This window comes from Nannobrachium achirus (genome assembly GCF_963921795.1).
Source record: "Nannobrachium achirus genome assembly, chromosome: 13".
Taxonomy (NCBI): domain Eukaryota; kingdom Metazoa; phylum Chordata; class Actinopteri; order Myctophiformes; family Myctophidae; genus Nannobrachium; species Nannobrachium achirus.
Window position 1 is genome coordinate 3635738 of NC_137833.1, and position 19801 is coordinate 3655538.

Consider the following 19801-nt stretch of genomic DNA (forward strand, 5'->3'; position numbering starts at 1 on the left):
TTATAGTCAATGCGTTGTTTTATTGAAAGCCAATGGAGTTGGTGTAAAACAGGGGTGATGTGGTTGATGGCAGGGTTTCTGGTAATGATACGGGCAGCAGAGTTCTGGACCAGTTGGAGTTTACGGAGGAGATTTTGGGGGAGACCGAAGAGGAGGGATAATACTTGTCATTGGTTAAATATTAAAAAGCAAAAAAAAAAAAAAAAATCTACAAGCTTGCAGGTCACTACTTGTACGAGACACATGGCTGTATGATGAAGTAGGGCATTCATATACCAAAAAATCAAACCTTGGTTCGAAGTGAAGCGGTGAATCTGAGTATAAAATTGTCTGGAGAGCCAAATTGTCATGTGAAGCTTGACTATATTAGGACTACTGAATATATTAGGATTACTACAGTAGTCCTAATATATCCAATGTGTTCTAGAGCTATGAACTCTGTATATACATTTGGTTCGAAGTGAAATGGTGAACTTGTATTCTATGTGTTCTAGAGCTTCAGAATTAAGAATTCTGAATGAATGAATGATTTTATCTGGAGGGCTGGATTGTCATGTGAAGCTTGACCAATCTTGACCAGTCTGCAGACCGGGACGGACACTACACACATATTCTGGAGGTATGGGACAGATAAAACCTGTTCATTCTGGACTGAAATGACCATATATGGACATGGAGGGGACACACATGGGACACAAATTTACGGACAGATAAAACCTGTTCATTCTGGACTGAAATTAGTCAAATGACCATATATGGACATGAGGGGACACATGGGACACACATTTACGGACAGATAAAACCTGTTCATTCTCGACTGAAATGACCATATGTGTCCCAGCATAGCAGAGGGGCAGTCATTTCGGAAAGCACAGCTTTAGACCAGCCCTGAAATGACTCGTTCTTTTTTTTTTCTAAAATGTGATAAAGCCACAAAAGCATTTCATAAATATCAGGCTACATTTCACTTAAACGCCAGAGCTTAACTCTGCATGTAAATAAGACTTTTTTTAATTAATGTGAAGAGAAACCTCACATTTTGCAGGTTACATTTTATCTAAAAGGCTGAATTTCCCAGATCTAGTATTTCTGCATGGCAACCAATATATCATTTTGTAGCTATGATTCCCAGCTTTCAAATGAAATGAAAAAATGAAAATGAAAAAAAAAAAAAAAAAAAAAAATCAATGACTAGCCCTCAGCTGTGTTCGGTCACATATATGGACATGAACGGTACCCACAAAGCCACTCCTTGGAAGCGGCTTTCACCGCTAAAAAAAAAACAACTAAAATAAACAAAACACATTTCAAAAAGTTGAACTATGGAAATACTAAGGTTTCCACCCAACATCAGTTGATATAGTGGACAGTTTGCGCCGCAGTCCAAGCCCACACAAGACAAATAACAGTTGCTTAGCACACTTTCTCTTTCCATTACGTTCAGGCTAGCATTTACTCAGATAGTTGATGTGATTCCTGTCGGGCTCTGCTCTCCTGACAGCCTTTTGATTTACCAACAGAGCCACTGTTTGCCTTCCCCTTCAGCCCAGCCTCTGGGGAGAAAAGAGCTTGAAATGAGAGAGAGAGAGGGAGGCAGGATCAATGTAGTTATGTTGATCCAGTGTTTGGGGCCCCTAAGCAGGTTAACCTGGCTGGCCCCGTGCGGGCCTGGGGGACCTGCCACCATCATTCCCAAATGAAGACCGCTTGGCCTTGTCCAGCAGGCTTGTCAACATCTCCCAGTATCATTCTCTCTCTCTCTCTCTCCACCAACCCAAACGAAAACAAATAGCCTTCTCCTGCACAGCAGAGATGGTTACAGGGCCTGTTCGACCAACGTCCAACCTGCCTTAAGTACAGTCGCTAGGCCTGTCACAATTGTTACATAATCGTCTAATCGCAATTATTTGACATAATCACAATTATTTTGTCATAATTGTCATAATCGTTTCCATGTTGAAACATGTTCATATATTTTCACACATTTAAAAAAAATCATGGAGATGGCAGATCGGCTATTTCCACTATTAATGTTCTTTTTTTAAAGTATTACTCCACCACTTTTCAACCTATCTCCATATAATAGGTCCTCACTAATGTTCATAATAAAATGGCAAAAAAACTCAGTCCAAGTCTCTTAGCAGAGCTGTGGGAAGTTCAGAAATCCATAGTTTTGTCACATCATCAATGGGGAATCCAAGCTAATAGAAAATGCAAGCTTTCTATTCCTGAAAAGTTGCAATGTTAAAGTGGAAACCATTGTTCTCGCGATAATAAAATTTAAAATATTGTTTAAAAAAATGTAGATGTCACAAGACTATGGATTTCTGAACTTTTTTAGGCCATGACTAGCCTCGCGTAGCCAGGCTTACTCATCTGCGAAGAGAAAAGCCTGCTTACGACCATAGGCTGAAACGGCATGAAACGCTGCTACTTCCGCCGGGAGAATTTCACCGGAAGACTGCAACGCATGACGTAACTTCCGTTGAACGTGGCAACTTCCGGTGTCTGCAGATTCATGCCATTTACATCGCCTATTGTGGCCAAGGTGGGCCATGACCCCCAAAATAAACATAATGAACTGGGGACCCCCACACCCTGACAAGCACTTGGAATTGTACTGTAGGTGTTAGATTTAATGTGACTCAGTTCCACATATTAATATTGTGAAAATAGCAGATCTACATGCTCACAACGACTCGCACATGTTCGCCTCTTGCTTACTTAATATTTGACAGTTTGGCCAGTTTGGTATTAAAACGGTCTTGAAAATCCTTAAATTGTCACTTTATAAATGTGCAGATACCCTGTATACACTTATGTTGGTTTGTTTACCCTCGAGTGAGACATTTATTAAGCTAATCATCTGGGGACCCCACAAAATAATTTGGGGACCCCACTTGGGGTCCCGACCCCAAGTTTGAGAACCACTGCGCTAGAGTGTACTGTTGTCGAGAGAGACGTGACATTTATGGATCGTATATTTAAAGCAGATTCTCTAGAGATCGATGAGGGCCGGCCGTGGCTGAGTAGGTCAAGGTCAAGGTCACGTGTGGTAATCACCCCCTAGCAGCGTCTTCATGACTCTCCAGCTGATCCAAAATGCAGCGGCACGACTGGTCTTCAACCAGCCAAAGTTCTCACACGTCTCCCCCTTCTCCGCTCCCTCCACTGGCTCCCGGTTGCCGCCCGCACTGAATACAAAACACTGACGCTGACTTTCAAAGCAGCCAAAGGTACGGCTCCTCCATACCTCCAAAACCTGATCAACCCCTACAACCCCACCCGTTCACTCAGATCAGCCAACACAGGGATGCTGACAGAACCCTTGCTAAAAAACCCCAGGACAAAGATCCACTCGTCCTAGACAATTTGCCCTCCTGGCCCCCAAACTGTTGAATAAACGTGTCCCAGCGCGGCTGACGGCTAGTCATTGAATTTTTTTTCATTTTCATTTTTCCATTTCATTTGAAAGCTGGGAATCATAGCTACAAAATGATATATTGGTTGTGGAGATTGACCCAACAGTTTTGAAGATATGGCTTATAGAATGATGCCATGCTGAAATACTACTTTTGAGATATTCAAGTTCTAAATTTGGGAGGACCAACAGAATTATGTCCCGATCTCTCACATTAATTAAAAAAAGTCTTATTTACATGCAGAGTTAAGCTCTGGTGTTTAAGTGAAATGCAGTCTGATATTTATGACATGCTTTTGTGGCTTTATCACATAAAAAAATTATAATAATTTCAGCTGTGGTCTAAAGTAGTGGCTTCCGAAATGACTGCCCCAGTGTCATGCTCAGTCACAGTCTTAACTCCCTGCTGCACTTAGAACAACAGACTCTCTCCCTAGCTTCCGCCGTGGACTGAAGACTCACCTCTTCAGACTCCATCTAAACCCATAGGCTATAGCACTACTGTAACACTCCCCTTCCCTCAATGACCACACACCATATTAACCACTTGAACCCTAGTGTCCACATTCTGAGAAATGTAGCCAATAATAGAAGATCTAAAAGCTCACAACGCCCCGCAGTGCGAGGCGTTGTGAGCTTGTAGATCTTCTATTTTTGGCAAAGAGCTTTGGTGTAGAGGGGAAAGAGAGGAGACTAAGTACAGAGTGAAAGGTCAAGTTTATTAAGTATTGACGGTTCAAGTGGTTAAATATCTGAAAACACAAATTGACATGAATCCAACCTCCACTGATAATTGTGCTGTCAAACGATGAAACTTTATGGAATTTGCCTGGTTAATAAACAAGACCGAACACAACACCACCCCCTGGCTTCCTCAACCAGCTTCAAGGGTTGGCCAATCAGGGTTGTATGCTTGGGGCACATGGTTTATGTAGGCTTGGGGCACGTGGTTTGAGGCAAACCCCAGAAATGAAAGCTCTTCCTGAAATCCCAGACTCTCTTCCCAAAACGAAGTGTGTGATAGAGGCTTGCAACGCCAGGCAAATTATGGAATCTATGAACAGATTGTGGGGGGTCCCTGCTTCATCTCTCTCTCAGCTAAGGGGTCCTTGGCCTGAAAATGCTGAAGACCCTGTTGAAGATGCTGTATGAGAGAGATGCACTGTAAACGGTGAAACACATTGGATAACGTGGCTGAGCCTCTGAGGTGGGGAACGTTGTGGACGATAAAAGTATGTCAACAACAGCCCATGACTGCTATAAAACTAGGCCAATGAACAGCCATAAATTAATGGATTACATTAAAGCACGTTTCATCCCAGCCTCTCAAAGAGCCACAAAATGTCCCTGTTTATCCACTCCACACACCATTCGTTACAGAATATCCTGAACATCACTAGCTGACAACATTAGAAAGAATTGTTGTTCCAATACACGGGACATTAGTAGAGTAAAACATTATGGCATGTAAACAAGGTACATCTTTCACCACATGAGCTGCACACTGTCTCTTTGTAGGCAGTGGCGGCTCCAGGGGGGGGGGGGGGGGGGGGGGGCTAGAGGGGGCTTTACCCCCCCCCCTCCCTGATGAAGCCTTAGCACCCCCTAAGCCCCCCACCCCACAAGCCCAATACTGATGAAAAACTATTTAAGGAATAAATAAATAAAATGTATATGAATATGTGAAAGACAATTGACTGACCTTTATGTAAACCATACTATAAAATCATACTTTTTATGCTGGAAAGCATCTTCAGCCTCACAAAAACCCTATCCGATCACCTACAGTCCTCAGAATTGGAGCTGGAAACTGGCCAATGATCTGGTCTGTTCAGTTATCCATAACCTAGGTGTGAGTGAATCACGTTTGTCATATTAGTACTATTCATTATTGTTTGTTGCCAAAATTAATTAGCCCTCGCTCTAAAAAAGCCAGCTCCCCCATAGCCCCCCCCCAGTCACAATTCTCTGGAGCAGCCGCGCTTTGTAGGTGATGTTCATTTATCATTATTGCGACCGTAGGTCGCAGTTTAGTATGAGAAACGGCACGTCTCTGTCCGTGTACGCTTTTTTACAGTCTGTGGGTTGGCTGCTCTGACATCACTGTGATGTCAGGGGAACCACACTAACAGAATCCCTTTTACACGGGCCAGATGGCCAAAACATGGCACCCTTTAGGGCCAGATGGCCAAGACATGGCACCCTTTAGGGCCAGATGGCCAAAACATGGCACCCTTTAGGGCCAGATGGCCAAGACATGGCACCCTTTAGGGCGAGGTTGCTAGCCGCCCTTAGGCGTCTTACTGGTTTATCTTATTCTTATTAATTTCATTCATTTTAAAATGCATTTCTATTAGAGATGCGCGGATAGCGGTTTTAGCCGCGGTGGACCACGGTGATCCGCGGTGCAGTCGGATTTGGATCAATCAAATATAATTATTAATTAATTTCGGATATCCGCGGATGAAATAATGCAGGAAATAAATTATGGCCTAATATATCTATCAATAAAAAGCGAAATCTAGGTATGCTTGTGTCTGTGTTAGTGTGTGTTATTTTGTATACTTTGTAAAGTAACCATCATTTTTCATGAGGCAATGTGCAGTCCACGATAAAACTAAACAGCTGTGTCCACTTAAACGGCATCACGGCATGCATCGTCGCACTCATCATTACCTCTTGTTGCGCTGCGCTTAAAAGTGAATCTCTCCATAGTCCATATTGTAAAGTACTGTACAGTAGGTAAGTTAAACTTCCCACTAAGTTGTGTTTGTTCCTCTCGCTTTCGCTCTCTCCCTCGCTCTCTCTTTCTCTTGTGTGTCTGACTCTGTCTGCCTGCATGTCTGGTTGGTCTGCATCGACGCACAGCACCGACTCCAAAAAAAAAAAAAAGAAAGAAAAAAAGACGAACGGAGACATTCCGTAGGCTAGATCAATGCATTTCTGTGATCGCACAACTAAGAAAACTAACAGGGAATAGCCTACCAGAAAATAATATTAGCCTAATAATAAGGGTAATAATAATAATAATACTTTTGAAGTTGCGGATGAGGATGGTGCGGATTTATAAATTGGATGATATAATTAATGCGGTTGGATAATGGGCGGATAATGAATTTGCGCGGATGGATTCGGATGACTTCAGAAGCCTATCCGCGCATCACTAGGTATTTTACATGCATTTTTGCTTTTTGCTATTTTTTTCTGATCTTGAACCTTTCTCCTGTGAAGCACATTGAACTGCACCTGTAGTCTGAAATATGCTGCTATATGAATAAAACTTGATTGATCACTTCGTCTTTGAACACCTGCTATTTTTGAGTATTTCTGAAAAATCTTGAAAGTGTTTGAAAGATGTTGAATAAACGTTTTTCAAAAGCTACAAATTATGCTGTGTGTGTCTTTGTATCTTTTGTATGTGAACGCAGCATATAAAACTGAAGCAATTTATACTTCAGGATTCATGAGAAATAGTGAAGGTCCTGAAGACAGCTAGCAGGGACATGCTGGGCCCCCGATTCAGCCCGGGAAAAAGAGTTGTAGAGGCCCTCATTGCAGCGCTATAGAGAGAGATCTCTCTCTATAGCGCTGCTGCTACTCAAAGATTTGCCATTTCAGATCATGACAAGTGACACTGACAAGCCAGTGGGCCAATTACATGAGTTATATTTCGTCGTTGTCGGGTGGAAACCTTGTATGTCCAAAACCGTTTGTTTTGTATTTATCATTTTAAAAATGATTTAAACTAGTGAAAACAGACGATCTACAAGCACACAACGCCTCGCGGTGCGAGGCGAGGTCCCTGACAGCTAGTGAATCCTTGGTCCACTGTGGATGGCTGGTCTGCTGGGACACAGTGACAGCCAGGCGTGAGCTCAGGCCTGCCATCACAGTCCCTTGATGATGACAGGCCATATGAAGTGCCCTTAGGGTTGGCACAGTGTTTAACCTTGAGCTCTGTGGACATCACTACACCACCACCCTGCTAGTGGAAAGTAACTAAGTACATTTACTTTAAAGGACAACTTTAGTTTTTTACAACAAGGGTTCATATTTTAGATTGTCATCAAAGAATATAAAAGATGAGTGTTAAAATTGTTTAATTTACTTCTTTCTATTGTTTTAGAGATTCTTATTTCAGTGGTTGGGGGCATGCGTACAAGCGTGTTATTTCTACATGCGTTGGGGGCAAGCTAAATATGTCATTTTACACAGATACATTGCCAAGATACAACGCAACCTTTCATGGTTGGATGTGACTTATGGGGGCTAGAAGTGTTACTGTAAATAGCAATAAACTGCTGGCTTATAGTGTCTAAAAAGACATATTTAGCCACTTGTACGCATGCCCCCATGCGTACGCATGCCCCACATTTTAGCACGGTAAACGTGATAAAACAATAGAACGAAGCAAATGAAAACATTTCAACACTCACTTTTTCTTTTCCCCAATTACAATCTAAAACAGTTGTCCTTTAAGTATAGTGTACATAAGTACACCTTTTACTGTACTGGAGTCATTTGGTACTTTTACTTCTACTCCAATACATCTCAGAGGCAAATATTGTATAGGCTACTTTTACTCCACTGCAATCATTTGATTGTTGCGACGCATTGTGAGCTTTAGATCGTCAATTTTCAAAAGATTTATTATTCTACCACTTTTTGTGGTCACATGTTCAAATACTGGATTCTGATTGGCTTAAAACAGTGGTAAATCAGGCAACAACCTTGAGTTGGCTCATGGACCCCGCCCACTGAAACAATTAATGATTGTAACTAAAGATCCTTGCAAGTTACAACTGTGTTTTCTTTCATTTATATGGTAAAAGTGGTAGAAAAGCAATTTACCATTCGAGGTCATGGGTGGCATGAGTGCATGTTTAACCCTGAAACAGTGGTAAATCAGTCAACAACCCACTCCCTCTCATGGTAAATGGCTTACTTCTACATTTTGAAGACTAAAGTACATTTTGATGCCAATGCTTTTGTACTTTTACTCAAATACATTTTGAATACCACACTTTTACTTTTAACAGAAGTTTCTACATTGCAGTATTGATGCTTTTACTGAAGTCAAACATTTGAGTACCTTTCCCACCACTGGTTGTAGATTGATACAAGTGTGACACAGAGGCATGGTGAAAAATAAATAAATCCATCCCACCATTATGTCAAAAATACAGGTGTGTACTTACTGTAGGCCTACTCTACCAAAATATTACAAACGTTTCTTTTTAAGATGATGTTTGCAAATGACACTTTTGTAATCGTTTTTGTGCAAGTGTGGAAAGCAGCTGTTTTTCCCAGTCCCTGCCTTCCACTAAACATGACAAAATACATATTTTTTTCCCAGCAGCCATTTTGAAGTGAAACAGTAGGGTAAACACAGGTGTCACCACTGATACTGATTGAGGTTACTCACAGGTCAAACAGAGTCAGGGTGCTGCTGTATTGTGGGACAGGCTCTGCTACTAAATGGAATGGAACCTTAATTAGCGTCATTGCTAACACCTATGTTTACCCATGTGTTGTTTACCCCACAATTCCAACATGGCTGCCACGGCAAAAAGGACTAGAAGTTCAGTCATAACAGCTTTAGGCTTGGCAACGTTAGACAATTAACGCAAAGTCGCAAACCCCATCACAGAGGGGAAATTAATTCACGTCAGCTCTCCAATTGTGGGCTGTGGTTTGCAACGAATTTCACAGTGTGAAAAAAGTACATTTCTAATTCTAATGCTTAACCAACACAAAAAAAGCCATTGTGGGCTTGTAGATAGGCTATTTTATTTTTGCCAAAGAGAGGTGCGGTGTAGATGGAGAAATATGGTCCAGGTGCCAGATACAGCGTCAACCACACAGGTCTGGTTTACTAAGTCTAGTAGAGGATTAATGTGGTGAAGTTCTACTCCATCCATCACACAAAGTGTCCCTTGCTGACAACACCTGCCTGACCAGCTAACAACACGGCCATGGCCTGCTGACATTGGAGAGGCCCCTGTCACCTCCCATCCTGTACCAGAGGACCCTGACATTGGAGAGGACAGACAAGCTGGGGAACCATGCACCGTTGGACCAGTAGGTTAGTACTGAGCGTTCTTATATCGAGCCAAGCCAGAACAGAATCAATAGATTCATCATTAAAATAAACATGCTCTGAAAATGCACCTGATGATGCACGCCATGTGTTAACTGGTCAGATGGGTGGGCCGCAAAGGCTTTTGAGAAGTGGCTCCTGATACAGAAAAGGTGGAGAAATGCTGGCTCAGGCTATGGTTCACCTCATTGATAGTAGACAGTGTGACAAATGGAAAAGTTCAATGTGATTCTTATGCTGGTAAATCCTTTTAAAGAGGTGGTGCCATGGTTGTGTACATTCTCTGTTTAGTACGTGTCTATGGAGTTAAGATTACTCAAATAAGACCCCCTGCTGTGGTTATAATGTGCAGATTTGTATATTTTTGTGTATTTTTGGTTACTTCTCTTAGTCAGAAGGCCTGATTGAAAAACACTGATTTAATGACATCATAAACTCAGTCCCTCCTCTTTTACCACGCACCCAACTTCAGCTGGGTCACCACCCACCTGACAACCAGGCATACTTAATGAACAGGTGGGTGTGGCCACATAAAAACATAATTTTAACACTTTCTGTACACTTTTTTTGGAAAGAAAATCTCCCTAGTATAATCATATCTGATCATGTGTTTAGGGGGGGGGGGGGGAATCATGGCATCCCATCTTTAAAGCTGCAATCCATAACTTTTACGTCCTACCTGGGATTTGAACCCACATCTGTTAAACACGATGGACCAAATTTCTACCCTTCTGCCAAGACAGCATTTCCGATTAAAGGAGTAGTTCACCCACAATTCCACAAAATGACTTTTTTTCTATTGATTAGTCACGCCATGGAGACTAGAGTTCAATAATATATTACGTTTTTTGTCGCATTCCTAAGACAAAAATGTGATAACAATAAATTTACCCCCATTCGTTCCGGATGGGGACCCGTTTCGAAACGGGTCCCCATCCATCATGGGGGTAAATTTACTCGAATCACATTTTTGTCTTAGGAATGTGACAAAAACCAAAACATATTATTGAACTCTGCTCTCCATGGCATGAGTAATCAATATAAAAAAAAGTCATTTTAGGGGTGAACTACTACTTTAAGAGCTTGAGGCAGTACTATTATTACTAAAAGCAACACAAAGGGTATCCACGCCGCCTCCAGCCAGCTGGTCCGGTGCATCTCAGGAACGGGACTGGAATATGTAGAAGGAAGGCACCGGAGCTGTTTAAGCCTTTTTGAAGCGGTGAAAACCGCTTCCAATGAGTGGCTTTGTGTGTCCCACGCCCATATATGGTCATTTCAGTCCAGAATGAACAGGCTTTTTCAAAAACAAAATGTGTGTTTCATGTCCATATATGGTCATCTCAGTCCAGAATGAACAGGCTTTTTCAAAAACAAAATGTATGTCACCTCATGTCCATATATGGTCACTCCAGTCCAGAATGAACAGGTTTTTTCTGTCCCGTACGTCCAGAATATCAGTCCAGAATGAATAGGCTTTTTCAAAAAGCAAAATGTGTGTCCCATGTCCATATATGGCCATTTCAGTTCAGAATGAACAGGTTTTATCTGTACGTACGTACGTACGTACGTACGTACGTACGTACGTACGTACGTATGTGTGTAGTGTCCATCCCGGTCTGATGATTGGATACTTTGAGGATTGGTCAAGCTTCACATGACAATTCGGCCCTCCAGATAAAATCATTAATTTATTCAGAATATAAAGAATGTATAGATCACAGAGTTCATAACTCTAGAACACATAAAATAAAAGTTCACCGCTTCACTTCGAACCGAGGTTTGATTTCTTTTTTATTCACTGGGTGCAGGTGAATAAAGTGACAACATTTGGATGTCAATAGATCTTCAGAGTAGGAGGACCACCTCTAGCTACTGCACATCTCACGGTTTTGCCAAATATTTGGGGGCCCACTTGCAATATGCTCCCGGCCCAACAGTGGGCCTCGTACCACCGGTTGGATACCACATGCTCTACCATACAGATTGGTTAGACTTTTATTCATTAATAAAGTAAGTTATTAATTGCAGCTCTAAAGTGGAAACCTCTTGCTACCAATCTTGACTTAAACCAGTTGTTCATTAACTCACACTCAGTGCACTTGGCCACTAAATACTTTGTGAAAAACGTTGAATAAATTACAAGGGTGTTTGTGTGTGCACGTGTGTGCGCATGTGTGGGCAAAAATCTATTATGCATTGTTGTAATCCATGAAATCACCTAAACAAGCCCAGGGAGTTAGTTGATGCATTAGTTTCTCAACAGGGGGCGCCAGACTGCAATCAGAGATGAGGACATTTAAAAGAAAAACTGGATTCTTGGGAAGCAATGTCTGCAGTCACAATTTAAGCACACGGGGTCATATCATCCTTCTAAAGTCAGTCTGCCAGACAGACATGCTGTAGCAGCCCAAGCCCCTTGCATCCAGCAGCCAGGGGCGTCACACCAAATTCTGGGCCCTGGGTACAAGGATTCACTGCGGGCCCCCCCATGATATGTTAACTATTGAAAAATAGCAGATATACAAGCTCACAGCACGGCACCGAGTGCCGCGCTGCGAGCTTGTATATCTGCTATTTTTGAAAAATCGGGAAAATGTGCGCAAGAAACCTATGTCAAGGACCCCCAAGATGATATGTATTTGAGCACGGACCCCGATCTCAAAATATTTCGTTCCAGGGACCCCCCAGAAGCAAAATTAGAAATGTTCGCTTAAAATATACATATATTCAAAGATTTTCACACATTTTCACAACTTTTAAAAAATAGCAGATCTACAAGCTCGCAGCGCGGCACTCGGTGCCGCGCTGTGAGCTTGTATATCTGCTATTTTTCAATAGATAAAGTTACTAGGGCCCCTCCTCCACCTTGGGCCCTGGTAACTCAGTCCCACTTTCCTAACCCTTGTGACGCCCTTGCATCCAGCAGCCCAACCCAGCAGTCACTCTGAGTGGCAGCTGAGTGGCAGCTGAGTGGCAGCTGGGGGCACAAGCAGTCCCAGCAACAATTACCATGCATTGTGCACAATGCAAATGGAGAGCTTTTTACAATACATTTAAGCAGCCTGGATTGTATAATGCATTTTCATATGCAATGAAACGTCTGCAACCCTATTGTTGAAGACTTGGTGAAATGGGACATTTTGCATAATGAGTACTTTACAAAGCACATTATTAACCTGAGCCAGACAGGTCTGTAACTCTGAGAGTGTAGCCTACACATGGAACCAAAAGGGGCGGTCCGTGGGGGGGGCAAGCAGGGCCATTGCCCAGGGCGTCACTTTTTGGGGGGGGGGGGGGAGTGCTGCTGGCCTGCTACTAGGCTGCAAGTTCTGCCCTGCAAACATAAGATCAACTCTCACGTTCTGTTCAAGCACAAACTAGTGACATGACCTGTTATGCCATTCTCATGAATTTCCCCCTTGGGATAATAAAGGTATCTATCTATCTATCTATCTATGATCTAGCCTGTTATACAGTAGATATATTCTCAGATCATTATAGCCAACCCTTGTTTTCCATACTTTAGCTAACTAGCCAAAGTTCTGATTGCATGCAAACTCATTTTTGCATGTAGGCTAATCATGTTCATACTTCACCCATTCATAATAGTCCTATACTGCTTCTTTTTTCTCCTATTCTACTTCCTATGTATATATGCTTGACTCCTCTTGCGCATTTGCTTGCACTGCTGCTGTTGATTAGTAATTGTATATTCTGCACACCTGCACATATTTAAGCTGCCGGTTCGCCCAGGGTGCCATATAGCCTGGGACCTCCACTACCCGTTCCATTTGCACACTCTCAGACCTATGGTGGTCCTTGAAATGTAAAAGTTTAAGTATTTGTAATTGTAGAGCAGATGTTAAAGGAGTAGTTCACCCCCAAAATGACTTTTTCTATTGATTACCCCCGCCATGGAGACTTACGTTCCTTTTTTTCCCCTTTTCAACATTTTTATCCCACGATTTTGTAACCCATTTTTCACCCGGTGCCAATTATGTAATCCTGGGCCTACACTCCCTCTGCCAACCTGGGGAGAGCAACGGACTGACCTCATGCTTCCTTCTATGCATGAGGAGTCCCAAGACGCTTCCTTTCACCTGACAGTGGAGAGATTCCCCGGCTGGACGTAGCGTGTGGAAGGAACACGGTTCCAAATGTGAGATGGAACCGATGTCCCGTTCCTCAACGGGCGCTTTTCGACCGGCGGGGAACCGGTCCGGGTTCTTTCTCCTGCCTATGGGGTGAACCAGAGGTTCTTTCTCCTGCCTATGGGGTGAACCAGAGGTTCTTTCTCCTGCCTATGGGGTGAACCAGAGGTTCTTTCTCCTGCCTATGGGGTGAACCAGAGGTGAGCTTTTCCACCGAGAACAGAGTCGGTTCCAAACCGCAAATGTCGGTTTCGAACCGGGAACCACAAAATCCTTGGTTCCTCTGGTTCAATCTGGTGGAAACGCAAGCCGGTTCGCAAGAACGAACCAAAGGTTCCAAGAAAGTTGAACTGCACTGGTTCTTGAACCACGGTTCTTTTGGTGGAAAAGGCCCCGATATTGTTGGGATCCGGTTCCTCCAGGTTCCGGATCCCAACCTGTGAGTCGCACTCACAATACGCACCAGAGCTACTGGAAACATCCGATTGTTCACTCATTGTCAGCTCAATTGAACTTATGGGAAGTTATACAGTAGCTAGTGTAACAGGGTTCCCACGGTCATGACATTCCTGGAAATATTTTGAAATTAGAAAAACATTTTTCCAGTACTGGAAAGGTTTTGGAATTGATCAAGGGTCCTGGAAGGTCCTGGAAAAAATAGCTATGCATTGTCTTTGGTTATTGATTTTGTTAATACCTCTGAAATGACAAATTAAACATTGGCCAAATTGTCAAATATTAGAGGCAGAAATTGTGAAAATAGCAGATCTACATGCTCACAACGCCTCGCAACGAGCATGTAGATCGGCTATTTTCACAATAAAACCGTGTTATACAAAATTCCTCAACTCTTAGTGCTCGTCATGGTGCCGGGGTCCCCAGTTCAAATATGATTATTTCCTGGAAAGGTTGAGAAAATTCTGGAAAAGTTTTGGAAATTAATTGGTAAAGATGTGTGGGAGCCCTGGTGTAAGCACAAGGATCTTTGCCCTGTTCATTTCCTGCCACCCTCCTTTTCTCTTATCACTCCGTGGCGAGTGGTCTCTGGATGCTAATCATTCTTCCTTTCTCTCCCTCTCTTCCATCGTAGCCGGGTGGATTATTGCTGCTGCTGCTTCATGTGCATAAGACTCGGAGTATGAGGAGCAGCTCCTTATGCTACTCCTAAAGCCTGATTCATGCTCCACTGTGCGAGGTAGTCGCACGCTCGCCAGAAATTGCCGATCTACAATCTCACAAAGGGTTGCAAACGCGACGCAATGTGAGCTTGTAGATTGGGTATTTCCGCCGCCACTCCCTCATACGACGGAGCATAACGCCGTTGTCGGGTGGAAACCTTGTATGTCCAAAACCGTTCGGTTTGTATTTATCATTTTAAAAATGACTTAACCTACTGAAAACAGCCGATCTACAAGCACACGCCTCGCACTGTGAGGCGTTGTGTGCTTGTAGATATGCTGTTTTCACTACTTTAGTGCAACAGCCTTTTATGGTGAAGCAGGGCTTTACTTTCTGAAAAAATGTACAAATGTACAAATTTGAAACTTGGAGATACAAGGTTTCTACCCGACAGTGATGATAAATTGGGCTTAAGGGGGAACATGCTACCATGTTCTCTAGGCTGAAGTGGCTGCCATATACGGCACACTGCCTGCCTGGCCGAATAAATAAGATTTCCTATAAGCCATAAGATGGTCCTATCTTTGCTCCATCTGCCCCTGTCTCCCCCCCCCCCCCCCCCCCCCAACTGATCTTATCCAGTTAACCTTCGGAAGGCACATCACAGGCACAGGAGCCTATTAGACTGGGAAAGTTAGCCAGAAATCAGAAAGCACATTATGTGTGGATTTGTGAGGCGAGTTGGGCAGCTTAACTGGCTACTGGTACAGCTTTAGATGGAAGGGATGACCACAATCTGATCTCAAGTTGGCTTTTGAGGGACATATTATTGGTATCTGTGCTGCTGGACTGTATAGAACCATAATATGCCTTGAAATATGAATGACTGAGTTTTTACTCTGCCTTGTGAAGAAATCACACACTTATACTATTCTAATAACTATACTTATATCTAATGTAGCATTTAGCAAATTTCACACTCAGTCTGTTGCTTTAGGATAAAAAAAAATCATTATCTGTAATGCAATGATTTCAATCCTTGAGCTTTAAGCAATGAATACATTTGTATCTGAATCAATCTGTACGGTAGGGTACAGTAAGTTTATAATACATTATAACTACTATGGCCTGAACACATTATGACGCAATATTTTATGCTTTAAATATAAAAAAATAGCAGATATACAAGCTCGCAGCCGCGCTGTGAGCTTGTATATCTGCTATTTTTGAAAAATCGTGAAAATTAGAATTTTCACCTGATTCTATAAGTGTCTTTTGAATCCTTCTAAGGTTTTTGGAAAAACTATGTCAGCAATCTGGCCAGCCATCGTCAAAGAAAAGGTCCTTTTCACTTCAACTGGAGCTCAGTTCTTGAGAGACTACTATGTCAGTGGTGCTCAAACCCTTTCATGTGAAGGACCCCCAAAATTATATTTATTTGGCCACGGACCCCCATCTCAAAATATCTAGTTCCAGGGACCACCCAGAAGCAAAATTTGAGTTACAAACGTTCGCTTTGAAAATACATTATATTCAAAGATTTGCACATATTTTCAAGACTTTTTCAAAAATAGCAGATCTACAAGCTCGTAGGCGGCACTCGGTGCCGCGCTGTGAGCTTGTATATCTGCTATTTTTCACTGGTTAAAGCATTCAATAATTCTAGACCCTAAATGGGTTAAGACGCCTCAGGGAGACATGCCAAAGGGCGAGGTTGCGCCAATTCTTGGCCATCTGGCCAGTGATGTATATCAGACCTGTTACCCATATATGGAGACCCCTGGTAGTATCTCCATATATGGGTACCAGGCTGGTACCCATATATGGAGATCCATGTACTGTATATAGTACATCCCTTTTATGCCCATACATGGAGATCCCTGTCTGAACTCGCCACACAGATACGGGCTGTCTTCCTCCATATATATGGGCATTCCCATATGAAGTCCTGTTAGATACGGGCTTAATATTGATGGCCAAGACATGGCCTTTAGAAATGTGCAGATACCAACATAATTATAATGTATGGTGGTTTGTTTACAGTTGAGTGAGAAAACAGCGTTGCACATTCACGGCCGGACTACACCAAGCCGTTTCGCGCGCGTCAGTGCATATGCGTGCGTATGCGGGGCGCGCGTATGTGCGTTTTGGATAGATCCAATGTATATCAATTCAGCCGGTTACACCAGGCGTACGGATAGCGCGAACCACGGATACGCATTCCCTAAAAATAGGATCGGTTCTATTTTTTAAGCACGCGTATGCGTTTTGTACACAGACTATCTGGTCTTCCTCACATATACTCCCTCCTTGGTGTAGCCTGGAGCGTTTACGCATACGCGAGCGTCTTCACGGACAGTACGCGCGTATGTGCGCATTTCTTGGTGTAGTCCGGCCGTAAGTTAATCATCTGGGGACCCCCCAAAAAATAATTTGGGGACCCGTCTGCCCAACCCCCAGTTTTGGAACAGTAGTTATGTGAAGCAGATGGCACCCCGGATTGGACCCTGGAGGCGCCGCCATCTTTATTGTAGTCACGTCATCATTGAAATGACCTCTCTCCATCACTAGAGGGAGACAACGAACATATCTTTATTGTAGTCACGTCATCATTGAAATTACCTCTCTCCATCACTAGAGGGAGACAACGAACATAAAACTGCCAGATCGTAGCTTTAACCTTCACATTATGAGGACAATTATTTTGCAGGTTGGTTTGTTAAAAAATAGCAACGCAACATCACACCAGCAGACCACATAAACTCGACACAACCCCTGAAGCAGTACGAACATATTTCCTCTTTTATTTACATTCCTTTTCAAATGTTAACATTTTTCGCTATAACTTTTGATCAGGTTGGCATTTTTTTTTTCTCTTTTCATTAAAATAAATTGGCACGAGTAAAACATATGTAGACAAAAGTTTATTTACACCACACAACATTTTGTTTTTAAATATTTTATACAGAGCTGCAGATGAGAGAGCTTGCTGGGATCCTTCAAGCAGATTCTGCAGTATTAAAGTTGTGAAATATATTATTTATATAAAAGTGAGTATTATCTTTATTGCATTTAAAGCAATGAAGAATGTAGCTTTGACAAACATTCATTTTTAATGTGACAGAAAGAATCCTCTCTTTGACTTCCCATATGTTTTTATATCATAAAGTAAAAAGTGTAGTAATGGCCAAACAGACTGTTATAAACTTTTTAAAAACCTGCATAAATATATACATTGTGCTTCCAGGGTCCAGTTTTTTATGAAATCAAAACTAAACCCAACGAAGCTGAGAACGACATAATGACATGTCATTTAATAGTTTGTTTTCTTTTCGAGGTGTTCATCGTTAAGAGAGAGATTACCTTTTTCGTAAGCCAATTCCTCAACAGATATTTTTGAAACACATGATGGTAAATATTGTACACCAGGCCAGGCCCCACACTACACTAGTGAGAATACAAAAAAGTAACACTGATGTTGTTTCCCCCGGTCCGGTCCCTCCCCCGATACCACTCGTCCGTCCCCCTTTTTTTCCCCCTCCCTCAGTCGCTTTGTGACCTCTCGTAATGTGACCTCTCGTAATGTCCTTCATCTCGTATTGGCACATAAAGTCCCTGCCATACTCGTAATATCCAGATATGTATGCCAAGGCTGTTAGAAAAGTCTGTCGCTTTTTTTGTGTTTTTTTTTTCATTTTTTTCTTCGTGTTCTTTTCTTCAGTGCAAAATACATCCTCGCGCTCCTTTTCGATTTTCCTGGTTTGCATTTTTCCTAGTTTTTTTTTTTGTTTGTTGTTCCACCGACCTCCTCTTAGACCTCTGTCTGGAAGTCTCCTTCCTGGACGTCTAAGGGGAGGTTGACACACTTTTCCCACTCGGCAGGCGTCATCTCCAACGAGTCCTTGGTGTCAGATTCTAGTACATTCATAGTGGCGTAGTTCTGGTACTCACAGGCTGGGTTGTAGCTCTCCCATGGGTTCTTGTTGGGCATCATCATTGCCTTGTCCTGCGAAACGATGGGCCAGAGAAGGAGCGTGATTAGGACAAGACAGCATCCCTCGTGAGCTTTAAACCACAGTGATTGTCAACCTCTTGTCATTCATTCAAGGACCCCCATCCCCCACTACCAGGCCATGGATCCACATTTTGGTTCAAAACGCCTTTAATCTCTGGGACCCCAATCTAAATTGTGTTTATAATTATGTTAACTCTGAGAGTGTGCAAATGGAACCAAGTGGCCCCGTTGTACACTCTCAGAGTTACAGAGACGTACCGTTGTTCCCTGTTGAGCTTGGCACATTTCCTGGGTTCAAGCTGCCCAGATCACACATGTCACACTTGTCTTCTTATTTTTTTTCACTCTCAAAAAGCGCCTGCAACGTAGTGCATTTGAATCTACATTGCAGTGCACATCATGGGGTGATCACTGCTTGCCTCCTGTGAACTGTTTTATTTTTTATTGTGTTTATTTTCTGTTTATTTAGTTTGCTGAGTGAGGTCAGCAGACAGAGTGACGTGAGTGAGATGAAAAATCATGGGTGAAATGTGCCAATCTCAAGAGGAAACAACGGTATAAGGGTCCATTGGGACCTCTGGTGGTCCCTGGGCGGTCCCCCGTGTTGAGAAACAGGGAGCTAAACATCCATTTGTTTCCCAAAAAAAGTGACAATCAGCTTTAAAGGAGTAGTTCACCCCCAAATTTACTTTTTTTCTATTGATTAGTCACGCCATGGAGAGTAGAGTTCAATAATATTTTTCGTTTTTTGTCGCATTCCTAAGACAAAAATGTGATAACAATAAATGGACCCGTTTCGAAACGGGTCCCCATCCGGAATCAATGGGGATAAATTTACTCTAATCAAATTTTTGTCTGTGGAATGTGACGAAAACCAAAAAAATATTATTGAACTCTACTCTCCATGGCATGAGTAATCAATAGAAAAAAAGTCATTTTGGGGGTGAACTACTCCTTTAAACGGCATTTGATTTTAACAATCTACGACTGGT

At 42.5% G+C, this 19801-nt stretch overlaps 2 protein-coding genes across 2 annotated transcripts in view; one reads left to right on the forward strand and one right to left on the reverse strand.

Annotated features, from left to right (window-relative positions):
- The window catches only part of lmbrd1 (LMBR1 domain containing 1), a 438470-nt gene that overhangs the window by 194870 nt on the left and 223799 nt on the right, over window positions 1-19801 (forward strand). The gene's annotated exons all lie outside the window — the stretch shown is intronic.
- Window positions 18606-19801, reverse strand: part of adgrb3 (adhesion G protein-coupled receptor B3) — a gene marked incomplete at both ends in the record, with an annotated part of 382932 nt that continues 381736 nt past the window's right edge. The window contains one exon of the mRNA XM_080740073.1: window positions 18606-18800. Coding sequence (XP_080596199.1) covers window positions 18606-18800 — 195 coding nt within the window. The remainder of the gene's footprint in view (window positions 18801-19801) is intronic.